This window comes from Equus quagga, chromosome 10 (assembly GCF_021613505.1).
Source record: "Equus quagga isolate Etosha38 chromosome 10, UCLA_HA_Equagga_1.0, whole genome shotgun sequence".
Lineage (NCBI taxonomy): Eukaryota > Metazoa > Chordata > Mammalia > Perissodactyla > Equidae > Equus > Equus quagga.
Window position 1 is genome coordinate 25,456,324 of NC_060276.1, and position 19,545 is coordinate 25,475,868.

Below are 19,545 nucleotides of genomic sequence, written 5' to 3' on the forward strand. Positions count from 1 at the left end.
CTCTCATCTCAGCTAAAATAGCGTAAAGATGAAAGTATCCAACACATACATTTACCGAGTACCTAGAGGGATGTAATTGAGGAGATGCAGCAATATCTGAGCTGCCATCAGCGAAGCAGCTCTTGCTTGACGTAGGCTGTATGCATGCCAAGGTAAAATGAATAGTCCTCTGGCTGTAATCAATTTACTTCATTCAAACAATTGGCAATTGTATTTTCAAGCAACTGGCAATTTCATCTGCTTTACCAAGTTTTCCAAAAACACACAACTGAGGACTGATGGCAAAGAGAAACAGCAATGATCAAAGAAAGACCATCTGCTGCAGCAGTCATTCTGGGACAACAGAAGCCCCTTAGGAATCTCGCCGACTCTGAGGGCACTCACCCCACCTGACTGAGATCCCCCATCATCTTCCTGCCCCCTTATTCTCCCTTAGCTGGAATGAGGGTGGCATTTAAAAATATAATAGAGCTATGCTATATGTGGCTTGTTCTTGCAATAAAACCCCAATTAATCAGTTCCTACCTACATGGATTCCACAAATAACTGGATTTTTTGCTTATCCCCTCCCTTCTAGAAAAACGTCAGTAAATAAGGACCTGCAGTGATTGTTCAGGACTCTGCTCAGGAAATCAGGAGGCCTGAGTTCTAGTCCCAGTTCTGTGACCTCAAACTCTCTCCTCTCTAAATCTCTTTTTTATAACATTAAGATGATATTTATGGTCCCTTCTGTTTATAACAGTCTATATTTGAATAGCAAGGGCTTAATTTTAGAAACATCTTTTTAGGCTCAGTACATTCAGCCTAGTCTCCTGTACCTTCTTCACCTCCAGTCCTACCTATGACAATCATACATTACATCTAACTTTACATATTTAACAATCATACTTTACTTCAGTTTTCAAAGCACCTTCACAGTCATTTTGTCATTTGTTCTTCATAAAATCCCTGTAAGGTACACAGCTTAGGCATAATTATTCCCATTTGGTAGATGAAGAAACTGAGACCTAGACCAGTAAAATAACTCCTGCAAGGTCATAGGGCTAGATAACTGCAGAGATGGAACAAGAACCCAGATCTTCAGACTCCAAGCGCGGTGCTTTTTTCTTTTGACAAATATAATATTAATAATGGCAACTAATATTTGTTTGATTGCTCACTATATATCAAGCACTTTCCACATATTTTATCATTTATTTTTTACCACAACGTCATGGAGAGGGTACTACTGTTTTCCCCATTTGCCAGACAGAAAAAACTGAGGCTTGGAGGGGTTAAGTTCCTCACCCATGGCTATACAACTAGAAAGTGATGGATCCAGGATTTGAACTGAGAGAGTCTGACTTCTGAGCATAACCACCATTGCTATCCTACCTGGCTTGGTTATACAATATGGACCTTAAAGAGGAAAGAAGGTCAAGTTCTCTCTTTGGTTGCCCTATCTGGTGGAGGAATAATAATAATGATCATTCCAGGAAGGTCAAGGCAACTAATCAGTCAGCAAATATTTATTGACTATTTACTATGTGTTCAGACCTGTGCTAGGATGCAGATATTACAGGAGGCCTAGGCATAATTGTAAACCTCAGTGAATTGGAAATCCACCCAAATGCATACATTTGGGTTATATAAATCTTGACATATATGTGTCATAAAACAACTATGTGATACAATAATTTTAAGATATTAAAACATCAAATTTTCAAACAACATTTAGGGGTCTGGAAAAATATTCTCACAATAATATAAGGTAAAAAGACAGGATGCAAAAATGTACATATAGTAAGACTCAATTTGGGGTGATTTTTACTTTACTTGGATGGTTTTTCTTATCTATATTTTTGAAGTTTTTTTTGGAATAATGAGCATGAGTTAATTTTACATTTTAACTTCCATAATCACAAAAAATGTCCTACATTTTAAAAATCTAGTTTTCATTAGAGGAAAAAAAAGATACCAGTAAATGGTAACATAATAAAGCCTGTGTTGTAGATTTAGTACAACACTCTGCTGGTAAGGTTGCAAAGCTTGGTGGAAAAGACCCCACTCTGGGAGTCTGGCACTCTAGATTCTCATCTTGCTTCTGCCACTAAGGAGCTGCATCACCTTTGGCAAATCTCTTCTTTCTTGGCTTCACTTTCCTCGTCCACAAAATGAGGTAGTTGGACTAGAAACACTTGATCTATCTCCAACAGTCTGTGATCTATAACAGGACTTCAAGACTTTGTTTTGCTCATTCCTGACTATAAATCAGAGGGTGGTAAAATGACAGGTTAACATTGGAGGCACTAAATGGAAGACACCATTAACCATGGCCCCTGAAACTCATGCTTTACTGCATTTCTAATTTACTTGCTGTGGATTTATTCTTCCTCTCTGCCACCTATTTAAAAAAGACAGGGCTGTCATTATTTTCATATATAACATCGTTGCATAGCAGTGAAAGTTAAAAGAAGAAGGATTATGTTGGGAAGACAGCTTTAGAGTAGTGCCAAGAATTAGAAGACCTGCATTATAATCTCAGCTCAGTCACCCACTAGCTGTGTGACCTTGGACAAGTCACTTAGCCTTTCTGTTCCTCAGTTTCCTCATCTTAGAGAAAAAAAAAGATCATTGATCCTGCAAGACAACATAACAGTGGGCTTGGATAGGAGATGAGAAGAGGTGATGCAGGTGGAGCAAGGACACTATGGGATATGAAGGAAAAAATTGCTTTTGGTTATCACCCACATCTGGGCCTGCTGGAGACAGCATGCTGGTAGATCAGCCCCACAATACAGAGGAAGAGAGGGTAGGAAAAAGACTGCATTGCCTAGTGGTCCTCAGCAGGATCCTTTCTAGTGAGCCTTTGCTTGTGGAATCGGCTAGTTAACCTTTGCTCTGGAGAGAATGGAGACTGAAATGCTGGAAAATCACATTAGCAAAATTTCTCTTTTAACCTTTTCCATATCTCCTTCCTTTGCTATTTTTGGTCTGACTTAGGCAAGCAACAGCAAAAGAAGAAAATCCATCCACTCAAACTGATATGCTCTAAACTTCCATCCACACATCACCCTTAATTAAAAGAACTCAGAAAAGTCATGGCTGGGAGAGCTCCACGGGCACCACATTTTTCCTTGTCTAAGTGAAGACTCCAGAATTCACTTTTCCACTCTCCCACTTTCAATCACATTATAATAGTCTTTACATTTGAAGAAAGGTTGTTCTTTCTTTCAAGCCAGCAAGTGCCAAGGTTATCACCTTACTATCCGTGTTGCTTTATCCAAAGCATATCTGGTTCAGAGAAAAAATAAGTAGGGATTATGTCCTTCTAAACAATTCCACTCAGTGATGGCATGATTAATCCTAATGGTGTGTATGCTCTGGCTTTTGGGGGCATCAAGTCAGTTCTTTCTTTCTCCTTTCCTTTGTCCCAAAGCAAATCCCTTATGCCTGAGGCAGCATTATGAGTACTCACAGATGACCCCATCTAGCCTGGTTCCAGCTACAGATTCACAGAGGCTACACACTAGTTTGGAAGGCTTTAGGGATGGCCATAGATGGGAAGAATCTATTCCACTGCTTGGTTTTGACTAATTCTGTTCCTCTCCTCTGCTTACCAACCACCTCAGTACTCTGTGTTAATAACAGCTACTATTTATTGAACACTTACTATATGCCAGGAATCATGGTAAATATTTTACATGGATAATCTCACTTAATATTCACAACAATTTTATAAGGTAGTTATTATCATGTTCACTTTCATTTCACAAATGAGGAAACTGAGGCTCAGAGTAGTTAAGTAATTTTCCCAAGGTCACATAGCTAGTTAAGAGACAGAGTGAAGATTCAATGGCAGGTAATCTAAGTTAGAGCCATTCTTTGCCCTCTGGTTCCTTCCAAACTAAGTAGAAGAAACAGCCTTCTACTAGCAAGGGTCAAACAGCAACCCCTCACTCCAGAGAGTTAGGTATAAAATCCAAGGGCCAGGAGTGAGTGTATAAAGAGCTGGGGAGCTCCAGGTCTCTCTACCCGGGAGAAAGCTCAACTTTTCTCATTATTTTTGGTTCCTCATGTTCTATAGATCTACAGGCAGTAGAGGGAAGAATTGGGGACACTAATAGCTGGGACTGACGGAAACCAGGAGATCAAAGGACATCCTTAGTAACCCTTGCACAAAGTAGACTGAACTCTTGTAAGAGGCTGTGACATTTAGTCAAAGGGTTGACTAGACTCAGAGGTATGCCAGTAGTGGGTCTCTGTTAAGCTGTCATCATCTGGATGGCAAGAGACTAAAAGGATTATCAACTGCTAAGTGTCCCCAGGAAGCGGCAAGGAGCAGGAGAAGATGTATGCAGTGTGTTGTGGTATGGCAGTGCCTTCTCTCGAGGAGAATGGGCACTATGGAGTGCCTCTCTCCTCAGTTCTCTGGGCTCTTGACTCTGGGACTCACAGAGAAATCTCACTCATTAATGGCCCTGCAGTGCCCAAGGAAATGAAGGGGCTTCCTCCAGGGAGGCTCTGAGCAGTTCCTTGCTGCTTTTCTTTGTGTCCCTCCGTAGGCAGCCCCATTTCTAAGAGAAGCTCTAGGGCCTGCACAGCCAGTCCCCTGGGTGCTTGGCCCAAGTGTTTTGTTCTGAATCAACTGTCAGAAGACATGTGGATACCGCTTGGGCCTTTTGGAAGTCAGGGAGACTACTAGTATACTGTTTAGATAATGGGTTGTCATGAAAGAACAGAAAGGATGACTCATTTTGTGACTGGAAGCAGATGAAATTAGAGATGAAGATAGCTTATTTGGGAAAGAAGACTCTAGGTCTTTCCTTGAACCCATAGTCCTTAGATTATGCAGAAAAATGCATCTCTGAGTTCTTTGACCAGAGAGTATTTGAGTAGCTGTCACTCACAAGAGGCAAACTGAGTGGGCAAATTTGGATGCATGGATGAGAGATGTAGCAGGTCATGGCGGTAGGCTGGTGATCTGGATGGGTGCTGTGATGGCTTTATTGGCAGAAAAGAATAATCTTGGGTTTGGGGAAGAGCTGAGAACTGTAGAAAGGCTCAGAGGGAAGAGGGCCGCTGTTCAGGAAGGAAATCTGGTCCCTAAAGTGATAAGAGATTTTACTTTTCAAGTGAAACTAGGTTTCTGTTATTAGGACAAAAAGCTCAAAGGATTTTAAGCTAATGATTATATTGATAATAATAATATCCAATATGTGCCAGCCAGTATTCTAGGCACTTTATGTGGATTTGTGAATTATCTCATTTAAAACTCCCAACAACTCTATGAGGTGAGGACTGTTATTATCCCCTCCCCCATCTTATAATTGGGAAATCTGCGGTACAATGAAGTTAAGTAACTTGGCCCAAGGTCTCACAGCTAGTAAGTGAAGAGTTGAGATGTAAGCAAGGATAAGCCACAATTGGCTGAAAGCCCTGTCCATTGGTTTCAAGGATTCAGTAGTTTCACCATAGCCTTATAAATGCACGGACTAGATGAATATGAAGAGAAATTTCTAGATATAGAAGAATTTGAGGGGCTTTGTTTTGGATGATCTTTCCTCAGCAAGAAATGAAGTCAGACTATTACTAGAAGGGGAGGGCGTAGGAACTGGACAAGAGTGAATGATAGGGTGTCAAAAATGGAGGCCTCCTCAGAGACCATCCAGAAGAACCTCCCATTTTACAAATGATAAAAATTAGAACCAGAGAATGAAGTGACTTGTCCAAGGCCATCCAGGCAGTTGGTGGCAGAGTTGAGACTGGAACCCAGATCTCCTAATTCCTGCTCCATTGCTCATTTCACTCTACCACTAATCTCCCTACAGCTTTTACTGCTTCCCAAGGCCATAAGAAACATGGTATCACAAATGTGATATTTTCTGTAATTTACTTTATACGACTTCAACATAAATTGTGTGGTATATATGTGGGTTATTTAGCCTGAATCTACACCCTTGGGGTGGTCAGTTATCCTTATTGGGAAATACACAGTGCAGGACTGGTTATTTAGCATCTAAAAATTCTAATCAACAAGTTGTTATACAAGCATTTCAGGTATCTTTACCTCTGAGGAATACCAGAGGCTTTGTTAACTAACATTAAATTTCCATTGGTGAAATCCATAGTGTTTAACATATGCGGATTGGCTAGAAATATGGTAGAGGAGTTCTCAAACTAGCAAAAAGAAGATTTGGGAATCTTCCAAGCTCTATAGTGTTATCCCTTAGAAATGGTACCCTAAGTTAATGTGTAAATAGTCCTGTGCACAGCCACTAATGAAGATTCTTGGTTAGCTGCATCCTGCCACTAGAACATTGTTTTGTCTGCCTCAAGTGAACCTTCATGCAAGGTGCTGGCGGAGCACCTAAAAGGAAAAGGAGCTGGACTTGACTGAGCCTACAGAACAGGCTGTCCAGTTATTTTAATGCCTCCTTGCGATTACTTTAATGAGAAACAGAATTTTGTCTGAGACTTACTTTTAAACCTGGTAGTGAGATTATGGGGAGAAGACCTATAGCCCTCACTCTATGGCAGGCTCTTGATATCCAATAAAATATACCTAATGATTGTGAATGATGAAGTTGGCGTAGGTCAGTTTACAACTATACATCTCTATTTTGGACCGTGGTCTAAAGTTGGAAGCCTCTGTCTTGGGGTTTACGGAAAGCTCCTACCCTTGGTGAATGTTTACAGAGGCTTACTTGACCCAGCAGCCTCCCAGTTGTGGGCCTAGGATTTGCATGTATCAGAATCAGAGCAGTTTTCCCTATAGCACCCCCTAGAAGTACCTCTTCTGACCTGCTGTTAATGACCCTGTGCCAGCATTCTGACCTTGCTGCAGACCTCAGCATTGCCTGGGGAAAGGTTAGTCAGAGGTGAGCTGGCACTCAGCCATGAAAGGACACTGGATATATAACGTATGCATGTAGGACCATAAGTATGTGCACAAAGGAGAGAAAGTTCTGCCACACTGAGGTACCTTGATAGCACACTAAGAGAAAGTCAAAATAGGTTTTTCACTAAGAAGAGATTTTTCTCTGTTTTTCTCAGTATTTATAACTACCAGTTAATAAGGCTTCCCTCGATCAGTAACTTAGCTGCTAGAGGGAGGTGCATAGTGTAGTGCAGAGGTCAGAAGCTCACACCTTCCACCTCCCACTGCCCTAAGTCCTGTTGCAGATGTTTTGTTTGTCCCACAGTGGTTTAAAAAAATTGTATTTGAATGTCTTCAGGTAAGGGCATGGACTCTCCAGATTGCCACAGGCCCTACCATTCCACACCTGGACCAATTTCCACATTTATGTGATCTGCTTGGCCTCTGTAATCATTTGAGATTTTAACCCCAGTTGAAGTTGAGTCCAGGCTCCAGGGGCAGGAAGATCGAAGAAGCCAGCTGTTTGACCTTGAGCTAGATGTGATATATATTTTGAACCACTTCTGATTCCTCTTTTATAAAATGAGGATGAGAGTATCTCCTTTCTAGTGATGTTGTGGTGATTCCGTGAGATAAGGCATGTAAAATGCTTAGTGCAGTGTCTTCCACACCGTCTGGGTTCAATGAATGGTAGTTATTGTTATTTCAGCCCCAGTTTTAAAGATGTTGATGGCAAGGATGGCACAATGAATGCTATATAAACTGATTGCAATACATCCATTTTTGACAAATAACTGGGCATTTGCCATGACATCTAGTTTATAGCATGGCTAAGGACCAATCATTAGCTAACAAGCAAAGAAGGGAAGAAGCATTGTCAAAATGAAAATCATTTCCTTGTCTCTACTTACTATCTCAGAGAGCAGTTTTGCTTTGTTTACCTCGGAGACTATAACTTGAGGCTAGTCTCATAGTTCTTTCAAGTCTTGGATTTCCAACCTGAGAGCCAAACTCGCTAATGCTTGCATGGGCCAATAGCACCTCACTCACAGAAGTAACACATGTGAAAGTGCCTGGAACAATGCCTGATGCTTAGTGGGTATTCAATAACTACTCAATCTGAATCCATATATCTCCGGTTGCAGTACAAGGGCTAATTAAACTAAAATGATTCCCAAATTGAAAGTACTTTAGAATCACCCATAGAGCTTGTTAAAAAGGCCTATCCTTATCTTTTCTGATTTAATACACCTGGAGTATGACCTAGGCCTTCATATGTTTAACAAGCATCTATGGTGATTCTGATGTAAGTGGTCCAATTCAAGAAACACTGTTTTAAATTAACCAACAAGTAGGTTTGGAAATAGCAATGAGATATAAGAATATTTGAGAATCTGTAACAGGTTCTGGCTGACTGTGGATGTTAGCAGCCTTTCTACCTTAAATTTACAAAAGTGTTCACCCATATCCACATCCACGCAATTACTCCTCTGTGGGCTGGGTCCTGATCCCTTCCTGTCTTATCCATTGCTGGTAGCCTGATCCTTTTCTGGCAGCTGTAAGGATGAGGGCCCTGGTTGCAATGAGTAATTGGCAGTGTAGATCAGTCACGGATAATTGGAAGGGGACTGTTTTTGATTGCAACATTTTTTAAAAGGTTAAAAAAAAACCTCACCACCACCCATCAGAAACTGATTTTACTTCTGAAAATATCCCACAGTAATTGTGAGGAATCCAGAGGCTGAGAGCATCCATTGCAGCAAACAACCAAGCATGGAAGAGAAAACAGACCCACTACTATAAGAAGGGTGTGACTTGAAGGGTTAAAGGCAGCTAAAATCTTAGTGAATAAACTACCAGAATTTATCCACGGAGAGGGTCAAAAGTTGCAAAATAGACGAAGTGTATTTAAGGGACTCTTCCTCATCTTTGAGTCTCTCAGTGCCTCCTGAATGCCCACTATCCATTTGGTGCCCAACCTCCTTGGGTAAGTGCTGTGTTCTGGGTCACTTACCTGTCTTGGAAAACCTCCTCTGAGGATCTTGCAAACTAATATGTGGTCTTCTGATCAAAGAATTATGGTCAAAATATTAACGGCTGAATAAGGATTTAACTCATTCTCTTCCAGATAGCAAGCTTGCATTTTACCACAGGCCTTCATTGCAGTTACACAACTATATGAATTTGTGGAATTTCAGACTAATGGCAGACTGTTCAGAAGGGCAATATTTTGGGTAATAGGATGCCATTTGGTAGTCCTCAAATGACACCAAGTGATTTTAATGACTTCCCTGGAGCAGTCTTCAGCTCAGATATGTTATAAAGTGACATTATTTCCCTTTCCTCCCCTCTACCTCACAATGAGTGCCTGGCACCGGCCTTGAAAATGGAGTCAATTTTTCAGGCTCCTAGGGAAGCAGACAGAATTTGGGTTGCATTGTACTTCTTGTTTCTAACCCTGTTTAAGGGAAGTCAGACAGCTGAGGAGCAGATGCTACATGCCTCCTTCTGGCATGCCTTGACCCAGAGAAGCAAAGTGGAAAGGCAATTGGAACTGCATGCCAATCTTAGCTCTCTTGGGCAGGTTGTTTCTAACAGGGACACTTTGGGGTGTGGCAAGAAGCCAAGAAACTGTCATCCAGGCTCATGAGCTACCTCCTCTCTCAGCCTGTGTTCCAGTCTCCATTCCAAATCCCTACAAAAAGCAACTCTAAGTAGATACTCTCATCAGACATCTAATCATGCCACCTACAGACATGGCTGAAATGGACACTGGGTTGTTGGGAATATGATAGGGACATCCTTGAGTTAGAATGAGCCAAATGTGTCTCTTATAGAACCTTCTTTGGAAGGCAAGAAGGCACAGATGTGGGTAAGAGCATGTCTGTGAGAGCCTTTTTCTTTGGTAATCATAGTCTCCCTATTATGGACTCATCTTACTCAAAGTGTGGTTTGAGTACCAGCAGCATTGGTGTTACCTGGGAGCTTGCGAGAAATGCAAATTCTTGGACCCTACCGCACACCTATTGAATTGGAATCTTCATTTTAACAAGATCCTCAGGCGATGAGTGTGCAAATGAAAGGTTGAGAAGTCCTGTTCTAGACTGAACTGTGCCCCATAGGATTAAGGGGTCATTACCAGCTGTGTTTTCTCTCTTCATCCTTACCCTTGTTCCTGTGTCTCCTCCAAATATGGACAAATGATGATTGTTTTGAGGACAATTGCCAAAGAAGTCAGTGGCAGTTAGGAACTGAGGAGAAGGGAGGTCCAGACAGAGGGATGTAAAACTTCTCTGGCCAACACTCATATGAAAATCCAGAAGAAAGTATTCTGGTTATTTCCATTGGGAGGGAAGCCAGAGTGTACACTTGAGACAAGACAAGGGAGGAATGGGCGGGGGGCATGGAGACACTGCTCAGCTAGGCTTCCAAGTCCCTCCAGAGCTACTGTTTAGCACCAGTGAGGGGGATGCTGCCTCATAACCATTGCATTTCACATGCCATCCCAGGAAAGGAAACTTGCAGTCTGAGACCCAGCTTTCTCACCACCTTTCTTCCCTTCTATAGCCAGCCTCCTTTCCATGCCAGTGCATCTCCTGCCAATGCCCACATAGGCACCTTCAGACTCTACAACAGCCTCTTTCTTTGTTTTGGTAGTACATATAAAAAGTTTACACTTTTTTTAAACCACTTTATTGAGGTATGATTGACATACAAAAAGCTGTACATATTTACCAGCTTAATAAAATGAATTTTTACGAACTTCGGCTGCTTCCCAAATTACCACAAAGGCTTTTAAGTTCAACATAGTGCAGCTGAACCTGTCCTATACCTTAGGTGTTCTTAACACCTAACCTACCATGTATAGGGAGCTTTTTACTTTGGCCTGTAGAGGTCTTCCATGACCAGGGCCAGCCGATCTTTAATTTGGGTAGAGTGAACAGCCACTCTGTGCATCATGTCCAGAAACACCCCTATTTGAGTATTTTTCTTTGAAATTGAGGCATTATGGTTCCCTTAATCCCTTGTTTTAAAGCAAATATTCCCCCATTAGGTATATTAACCCCTTATTAGCCACTTTCAGCTAGATCCCTGTATTAGATAAAATGCTGTCACCTCCAAAGCAGAGTGCAGGCCTTCAGGAGGATGGACCAAGAACAAAGATATTCTGATGGAGAAGGAGCATCAGGTCTGGAAAAATCCAGAGCAGAGCACAGTCCCTAGGCGTTTATTGTGGATGGGATACCAGAATCAGGGGCTGGCCAGTTAGAGACCAGCAAAAGGGCATGAGCTGGGCAGACAGAGCAGGAAGGGGAAATAATGGCAAGAGAAGAGGAGGTAGAAGTGTGAGGAAGACAAATTCTGTTCATCTTAACCTTTTGTCAAGTACTGACCCCCTTTTGGTACCGGGCTGCTGCTTTAGCTCAAGGCTCATCCCACACACAGGCAGAGGCTATTTGTATCTCTGTCTGGAGCCCAGACATTTCCTGAGGAGGGAGGGAGTTTCTTTTGTGTCTGCACAACTCCCACACTCCTGTTGAAGAATACCCATCGCCCCCACCTAGGGTTTTAATTGCACACTCCTATGGACATTTTATCTAATTAGACCCAAAGTATCGAAGCCAAAACTTGATTCTTTTTAATGGACCAAGTAAAGTATGCAGCTAATTTTCCTGCTCTTCAAAGAAGATAGAAAGTTTTATGAATGGTCCTTCAAATATATTTGCAGTGTCAACCTAAGAAGTCCAAAGTTAAATCATCTGAATAAGCGTGTTTATTTCCCTCCCCCAAACTTAGGAATTCTGTCTTCTAAAATTCAGCCCTCTCTTAAAATCCATGCTTTTAATCCTTTAACCAGTTGTATAAAAATGACGACTCTCTTAGCCACAAAGGAATACCAATAACGATGCCTCAGCAGCTTCACTTATTTTTCAATCTGTTCAAATGAAATCAGCCAATCACCTCTGACTACCCATAATATTGAAATTTAAAAATATATCAGGAGCCAAAAACATAATCAAAATCTCAACCCACCCCTACTATTCTCATTCAATCTTGAGGAGTAGGGAGGGAAACGCAGAATTAAGGAAACAACCTCAGCGGCCGGCCCTGTTGCCCAGTGGTTAAGTTCACACACTCCACTTCAGCAGCCCAGGGTTTCACTGTTTGGTTCGGATCCTGGGCATGGATATGGCACCACTCATCAGGCCATGCTGAGGCAGTGCCCCACATAGCACAACCAGAGCTCTCACAACTAGAATATACAACAATGTACTGGGGGGCTTTGGGGAGAAGAAGAAGAAGAAGAAAAAAGAAGATCAGCAAGAAATGTCAGCTCAGGGCCAATTAAAAAAAAAAAAGGAAACAACCTCTGATGGAGGCAGAAGTGGGGGATGTGGAAAACTAGTTTCATTTTAAGGAAAAATGTTAAAATTGCTGAAAGGAAGAAAAACCATGGCTCATTTGGCAGTAACCATACATACAGAACAAAATAGTTTTCTGTGTTCCTTTCCCTCAAACCCTTCCTGTCCCCCGCCCCCCCACCTCCACTTAGCAGATCAACAGGAAGCTGCCTTCTAGGGGAGGTAAGACACTTTGCAGGAGGCTTACCTTTACAGCCTGCTGATTGCCATCTATTTTTATGGCCCAAATGAACAGCATCACCTTTCTCCCTCCTCTCCACATAAAAAATAGATTAAAAAAAAACCCATAATAAACCTTGTGAGAAGGTGACTTAAATCTTTGACTGGCACCACTGAGGCGACCTCTTCCCGCTTCAGTGGGCTAAGCCAGCTGGCCAGAGAGGCTGAGAAGTGAGCTAAGCCAGTGAGCTTATTGAAGACTGGCCAGCAAACAGAGGAGAGAAGGAGAACAGCAAAGGTGCAAAGATGGGGGCGTGGGGGTGGGAAGTGGAGCTAGAGCAGTAGACTTGGTTAGTACAGGAAGATCTGTTTGAGGGCAGGAGCTGTGATATTGCGGGTCTTCAACCTGGTTCCAAAGATTACATGAAAAGGACAAACACGAAAACAAAACAAAACCCACCAGAGAGCAGAGAATAGGATCAGGGAAGACATTTCCTTCCCAAATGGACTTAAACAGTTAAATGGATCCTGGCAATTAGAATAATTAGATAATTAGATTGTGACTCTGTGGGCAAGAGACGGAAACCTGTCTCAGCTAAGTACACTTGGTAGCGAAATGCACTCAGTTATAAAAGGAGCGTGCTCTCAGTTAGCAGGTGTATTTCAAATGGCTTGAAAAAAATTAATGGGAAAAAAATTTGCGGCTGATGAGTTAGATTTAGCTAGCCAAAGGTATTTTGCCTGGGGATCCATTAGAGCTTACATTCCTAAGTCTCACTCTCAGTCCCACCGTCACTATTGTGCCTTCATCAACAGATTTTTATTTAAGCCAATACGTTTAGAGCACAATTCCGTGGTGAATAACCTTTAAGGTTACATTTGCCTTTTTCTTGCCTTGCAAACAGTACATAATCCAGAGCACATTTGTTGGCTGTAAAGGTGTACAACAGCAATTTTTGCAATGACAGTGCGGAGAGGGAATATGAGATCTGTGTGCTAATGAGCTGACACTGCAGAGGCTGGGGCGATGTAGTGTGGAGTGCACTACAAGTGCACAGCAGCAAGACACAGGAGGGGACTTCAAGGGAATCGGAGGTGTTTCCTGAGGAACCAGGGCAGCAAAGCAAAGCCAATGGGACCCAACAGTCCCTTGATCTTTCCACATCCCTCAAAGCCCTATGATGATCAAATCTGTTTTTTTAAAGAAGAGAAATGTAACTTAAAACATGTATGCACATCTTTTTTCATATATACTGATCATGTGTATATGGGTGCCTGTGTGTGTGTATGAATGCATGTATCATGAAATCATTAATATTCAAACCATCCTTCTTTCTGGGGTTATCTAGCTAACTTGAAAAGTAAGGCAATTAATCCTTATGAAATGGGGACATGTGTTCTGAATCAGATGAGTCTCTTTGATAAACTTCTATTCACCTCTGAGCTGAGATCCCAAATGAACCACCTTTCAAAGCCAGAGAGGCTTTTATTGGCCTCAAGACACCGAATGAAGTTGGAACATGTCTTAAGCAAACCTCTTGGGGGCTATGCAAAAAAAAAAAAAATAATTGGTTGCTGGTGAAGAAGAGTCTTTAAATAACTGATGCCTGCGATTCTTTGCAAGGAAACCCTCTGAATACATTGGGGAGGGGATGCAGAGAGAGAGCAGAGAGCAGGGACACATACAGAAGGCATTACCCTCTATTTGTTCTTTGGATATTTGTTTACCTGCGTATCTATGCCCCCTGAAAGTGTGTGCCTGCCTCAGGTTTGAGGGTGCAGGCAAGAAGATGGGAATAAATCAATTCTAGTGCTAGGGGAAGCCGAGACTAGGAATTCTGAATGGGAACAAGGGAAAGTTTCTTTAATTTTTACTATTCTATTCTATATTGAACCAGATAGGTGGGGCAAGTGACCAGATTCGGACTCATCTGGGGTTTTCTCAAATTCTCCCTAGGTCTCTAGAGAAGGGCAGACCAGAGGATCTAGGGATTTTTTCTCTGCATGATAGTGCCATCAATTGGAAGGATGGAACCTGGGTCACCTGCCAGGCTCCAGTAGTGAACTAGTATTGTATGCCATCTGAGATATGTGATCTTCACTTCCATGAGAAACAGAACAATCAAGGCCAGGTGGAGAAATGAGCTACAGCTCCAGGGTTTCCCTGGCCCCATAAAATGATTGTTTTCTGCATTCAGAGACTATCAGACTGTGGTTCAACTAGTCATCTTTCTCCTACTAAGCTTCTAGGCAGCAGCTGCCGGGAGACAGCTTTGAGATCTGGCCTCCATTCAATGACTGTGACATTCAGAGAGGACTGTTTTGGGGACCAGAGAAGATGACAGCTTTCTTCTGTCTTCTGAGCTGTAAAGTCTAAGAGTGCAACAGGCAGCCGGGTAGACATTACTGGTGTCTGGATATTTCTCCCATGTGTCTCAGTGTGTGCATACGTGTGTATTTGGCATAATTAAGGCCAAGGTCATCTTTTTGTTTTCTTTGTCTTTTTCCCAGTGAGCCATACCCCTTATCCCACACTTTCAAGCCCCCAGCCATAACCCAGCCTGGTAAGCTTGTAAGCAGAAGTGATTTGGGTTTAGGGTGGGGGGTTTTGATCAATTTCTTTTCCTTTCATGGTTGTTCCTTTATTACCCTGAGAGGTAAGCGTTAAGGCAACTCAACACCAGTATGGGTGACTTATTGCTTCTTCTCAAACCTGAGCTTTTCACATGGCAAGGATCATTTCCTGATTGATCCTTGAGCAGGGTTCTAATGGCCCTAGGCTGGTGAGTGTCAATCTGATTTGACCATAAAAAACAGGACCAAAACCCTTGGAAATCAATCATTCCTGAGAATTCAATTGGCATTCTTATCCCAGTCATCAGTGGAAAGACCCTAAAGTGAATTGAAATAAATATTATTTGTTATTAATAATAATAAATCCTGGTAGTTTCATGTATTTGGTTTTAAATCTGTTCTAATTGATACTTAGGAAGCTTCATTCGAGATTCAGCCTCTTGACAAGATCCCAGTGCTGCAGGATTAAGAGTCAGATGTGTGTTGTAAGAGCTGTAGAGACAGGCTGGGATTACGGAAATAAGATGCAAAGTATAGACAGACATTTTGTAACTTTCACACTTAGCTGGAATTAATAAGTTCCTATTTTTGTCAATGTCGGAAAGCCAAAGAATGTCAAATACGGAGTATCTCAGAACATGTTCATATAAGGATCTGTACCTTCAGCTAAAATTTTCTTAAAGCTGATAACTGTCAAATTTTTTGCAAAGTACTTCACTCCCATCCCCTTGACCTGAGTCTTTAGATTGAAGGAAGCTATACCCTTGGAGATCCTTTCAACAGTTTCTGGAACTCACATATCCTTTGAGGCAGAAAAATTTAAAGAAAGTCATATACAAAGTTTCACCCAACCAAACACAAATGTCATTTCTCCCTTGAAAGAAAATCAAAAAACAAAAATTCCAAACTACACCATGATAAAAGCAAAACATATTTATGCCATCATCAACCTCATTGTTGTGAAAACTTTTAGTGAAATAAGCTCAAATGAAGAATTCTCAGTCTTTCTCATCAAACATTCCATTCAAGAAAAACCTGTGTCCAACAGGCTATTAGTCATTCGGGTTCCCGTGGTTTTACTTCTCAAAATGTCCCCTTTCCAGAGGAACAATCATAAGCACAGGGCACAACTAGGTATTTCAGAAGTGGCTTTGGGGTGATGAAATTCCTCACTTTTGACGTTCAGTTTTCCTGCTGCACGCCTCCCCCTCCACCTTTGCTCTAAGTTTGTCCTTAACAACGAGGGGGGTGAACAACATTAGGGGAGATGATAGAACAGAAGGAGCTTTCTAAATAGTCACCTGAGCACTGTTTTCTCCCTTCATCTCAGTTTGCCAGGCATTCATCACTTGTAATCAGTTTGTAGTCTTATCAGTTCCTATCAGAGCTCTCTTGGTAAGAAAGGTGATATTCTAGGACAGAAGGAGGCCAGGGAACCCAGACTGATCTGTCCCTCAAGGTCACCTGTTTGCAGAACTTCTCATATTTGGCTCCTATAATATTAGGCAATTGTCAAATTCAGCTCATTTCTACAGTCAGGCGCTAGCTTTAACAGTCAAGTAATGTACATCCTGAATTGACTCAATCAAGAGGCTTCTTTTTTTAATCCCATCTGAAGAAATTTCCCTGAACAACCATGCTATTTTTTCCAGCCAAGAAAAAGGAGGTGTGGGGGAGGGAATGCCAATTTAGTAGGGAGGAAAATAAAACTTTTGCATCAAACATTATTCACAACAGAGTTTTGTTCACTGCCTTAAGTCCCTCCCCCAGCTGGATCCTCCAGAGTTGATGTATGCCGCATAAAACCTGTATTGACTAGAGCCCCTAAAATGTCTACTGAGGCAATCACCCACCCCCAGCATATATGCAGACCCCAAGTCCCACAAGCAAAATGCAAATGAGGTCCCCAAGCTCCCAAAGGGAGGACAAGCAGATCTACTTACAAGCATTAGTCACAGAAAAACTATTGGAGGAATCCAAGTGATCTACGTGGTAATTCAAATGGAAGGGCTTCTCGGTGGTGTTCTGGTTGGTGTTGTATAACTGCACGGCAAAGCGGAAAGCGCTGTGCTCCTGCACCGTGTTTCTCATGAAAAGTCCACCTATAAGCAAAGGGAACCGAGATTTGGCTTGTGTCCCCCCAGGACGGGTTAGAAATTGGGGAGCACTACAGATACGAGATATCCCTCAGTGGTACTGGGGTGCGCGGTGATGACTGATTTTTCAACCTGTGTGTCTTTCAAGACTCTTGTGAAGTCAAATTTTGGACAAGAGAAACCTGGTTTTCCTTTAGACTGAAGAGGAGAGGCTGCAGAGAAGAGGGGAAGGAAGGAAGAGGGGGCTGCTTTGGGGTGGGACGATGGAACCCAGAGTGGGACTTGGTTCTTTCTCAGGCAGTAGCTTCCTCTCCCCCACCCCCCACCCTAACGCCCATCTCCACAAGCTGGTTCATCTTTTCCTGGCGCAAAGGGAAAGGCTGGGAAGAAAAACAATTTCATTTCCCCTATCCTGTTCCCCATAGCCACCTCCCTCCCCCATGACAATAGAGGGGTTTAGTTCAGTAATGGCAACAATTCTAACTTCTCCACTTGTAAATACAGACAGAAGCTGAGAGAACTCCCTCCCAGCGCCCGGAGCCTGGCTACAGACAGACACAGCGGCAATTCATGAATTCGTGGTCTGCGTGACTTCGCTGCTCGCTGGCTCAGCTCCTTGTCTCACTCCCGCCTCCTACCCCATCCGCCCCCCACCCCGGTTGCTGCCCGGGTCTGCGGGATCCAGAGTGGGCTTCCGCCTGCCCCCAGCACTAGCCTGTCTCCGGGGAGCCGGAGACGTGGGACAGGGCACCCCGGGCCGGGTTACACGCCCTGGCGCGGCCAGACAGGCAGCATCACCCTGGGACAACTTCCAGCGGCGGCACGCAAGCCATGACAAAGTCCAGAGCAACGAGCCGAAAAGCCGCGACTCTTCACCCCTTTGCAGCCTTTCAGCCTCCTGCCTGCCTCCCTTGCTCCACTCAGCTCGGAAAACCTGGCAGTCCACCCCCGCCCCCTGCCCCAGGAGACCCTTCTCTGGTCCCCGATGCTCCCCAGACCAACAAGCTCTCGGGGCTCAGATCCCCGCGATTCCTGCCCGATCCCCGTCCCCCGTCCCTTCCCCAGGCCATGCAGGACAGGGACCCGCGGCCGCCGTAGCCACGCCAGAGCAGTGGTCTCGGGTGCAGGAGAGCCCGGCTCGACTGGCTGGCTCACTTGCGCTTACCTATGCTGATGGTGTTGGGGAATCCTCCGTGAGAATGACCCAAAAGCCCCAGGACTAAAAGGAAGACCGCTCGGAGCACGCTTTGCCCCATTTTCTTCTGCCTGGCCATGCTACGCCTAAAACGAAGCTGACAAGAGCATGGGCGCAACTCGGGAGTCGTCAAAATAATAATAGAAAAAGAAAAAGAATTCGCCGGCTCTTACACCCCCTCCCCTCAACTTGCTCTCGCTCACTCTTCCTTTCCACCCCACACTAGTCCTCCTCCTCCACCGCCTCCTCTCTCTCTCTTTCTCTGTCTCTCTCTCTCTCTGTCTCTCTCTCTTGCTCGCTCCCTCTCGAGCCCAGGCTCTCTCACACCCCCTCCCCGCCCCCCACCTCACTTCTGTCTTCACACCAATCTGGAAGGCGGGTTCATTGGCTGCAAGCTTGGTTCGCCAAAGCGATCTCTCTCCCTATCACTAGGAGAGAGAGGGAGAGAGAGAGAGAGAATAAAGACCTAAAACACAAAACAAAACAAAAAGGAGAAGATATCGAAAAACATAAAAACAAAGAAACAAAAGAAAGAAAGAAAGAAATTATAAAGAAAATCTGAGACTTTTCTCCCCCAGAAGATGGTGGGTCTAAAGAGGGGAAAAAAGAAGCAAAGAGCGAAAAGGCTCAGCGCCGGGTGAATTGGGCTCTTCCAATTGGGCCGGTAGGGGGATATTGATCAAAGTTGATCTGACGTGGAATTAAAGCCGCACACCGCTTAGCTCCACTGCAAACTGCAGCCCCGGACTGCAAAGCCTCGGCGCTGGCGTTTGTCAACACAAGAGACGGGATCAATAAAAATACACTAGTCCTCACGTGGACCAGCCTTTCAAGCTGCAACCGGCCCTTTGAAAAAAGAAAAAGAAAAAAGCTGCATTGCCTCTGCATTTGTGTGTCTGTCTTAAAGAAGGGGGGTCTTACGGGGGCGGTTAGTGGGTACTCCAGAGTCTTTGTAGAGACTCGGAGAAGCAGTTCCCATCACAATGCGCCCAAAGATGCTGCGCATGCCCGGTCTGGTCGTGCCGCTCAGTTTTTACAGCAGAGATCCGAGGGCGAGTGAACAACCCCCCCAAGTCCCACAGCTTTGGGAAGCGAATACCTCCCCTTACCCAAGTGCTGAGCTGGGCTTGACAAGAGGAGGGGGCAGTGATGGGCTGTGTGGGGCTGACTGCTTTGGAGGATGTAGAAAAGTATGTGCGTGGAAGTTATAACTAAAAGGTTAATGAAAAGGGCTCTCAG

The 19,545-nt window shown here is 43.5% G+C and overlaps 1 protein-coding gene across 1 annotated transcript in view; it reads right to left on the reverse strand.

Annotated features, from left to right (window-relative positions):
* The window catches only part of GRIA3 (glutamate ionotropic receptor AMPA type subunit 3), a 271,547-nt gene extending 253,047 nt beyond the window's left edge, over positions 1 to 18,500 (reverse strand). Inside the window, exons 1-2 of the mRNA XM_046673901.1 lie at positions 18,277 to 18,500; positions 16,959 to 17,117 (exon numbers count right to left, since the gene is read on the reverse strand). Of these exons, the coding sequence (XP_046529857.1) occupies positions 16,959 to 17,117; positions 18,277 to 18,385 (268 nt within the window). The 5' untranslated portion in view covers positions 18,386 to 18,500. The remainder of the gene's footprint in view (positions 1 to 16,958; positions 17,118 to 18,276) is intronic.
* Between the last annotated feature and the right edge of the window lie 1,045 nt (positions 18,501 to 19,545).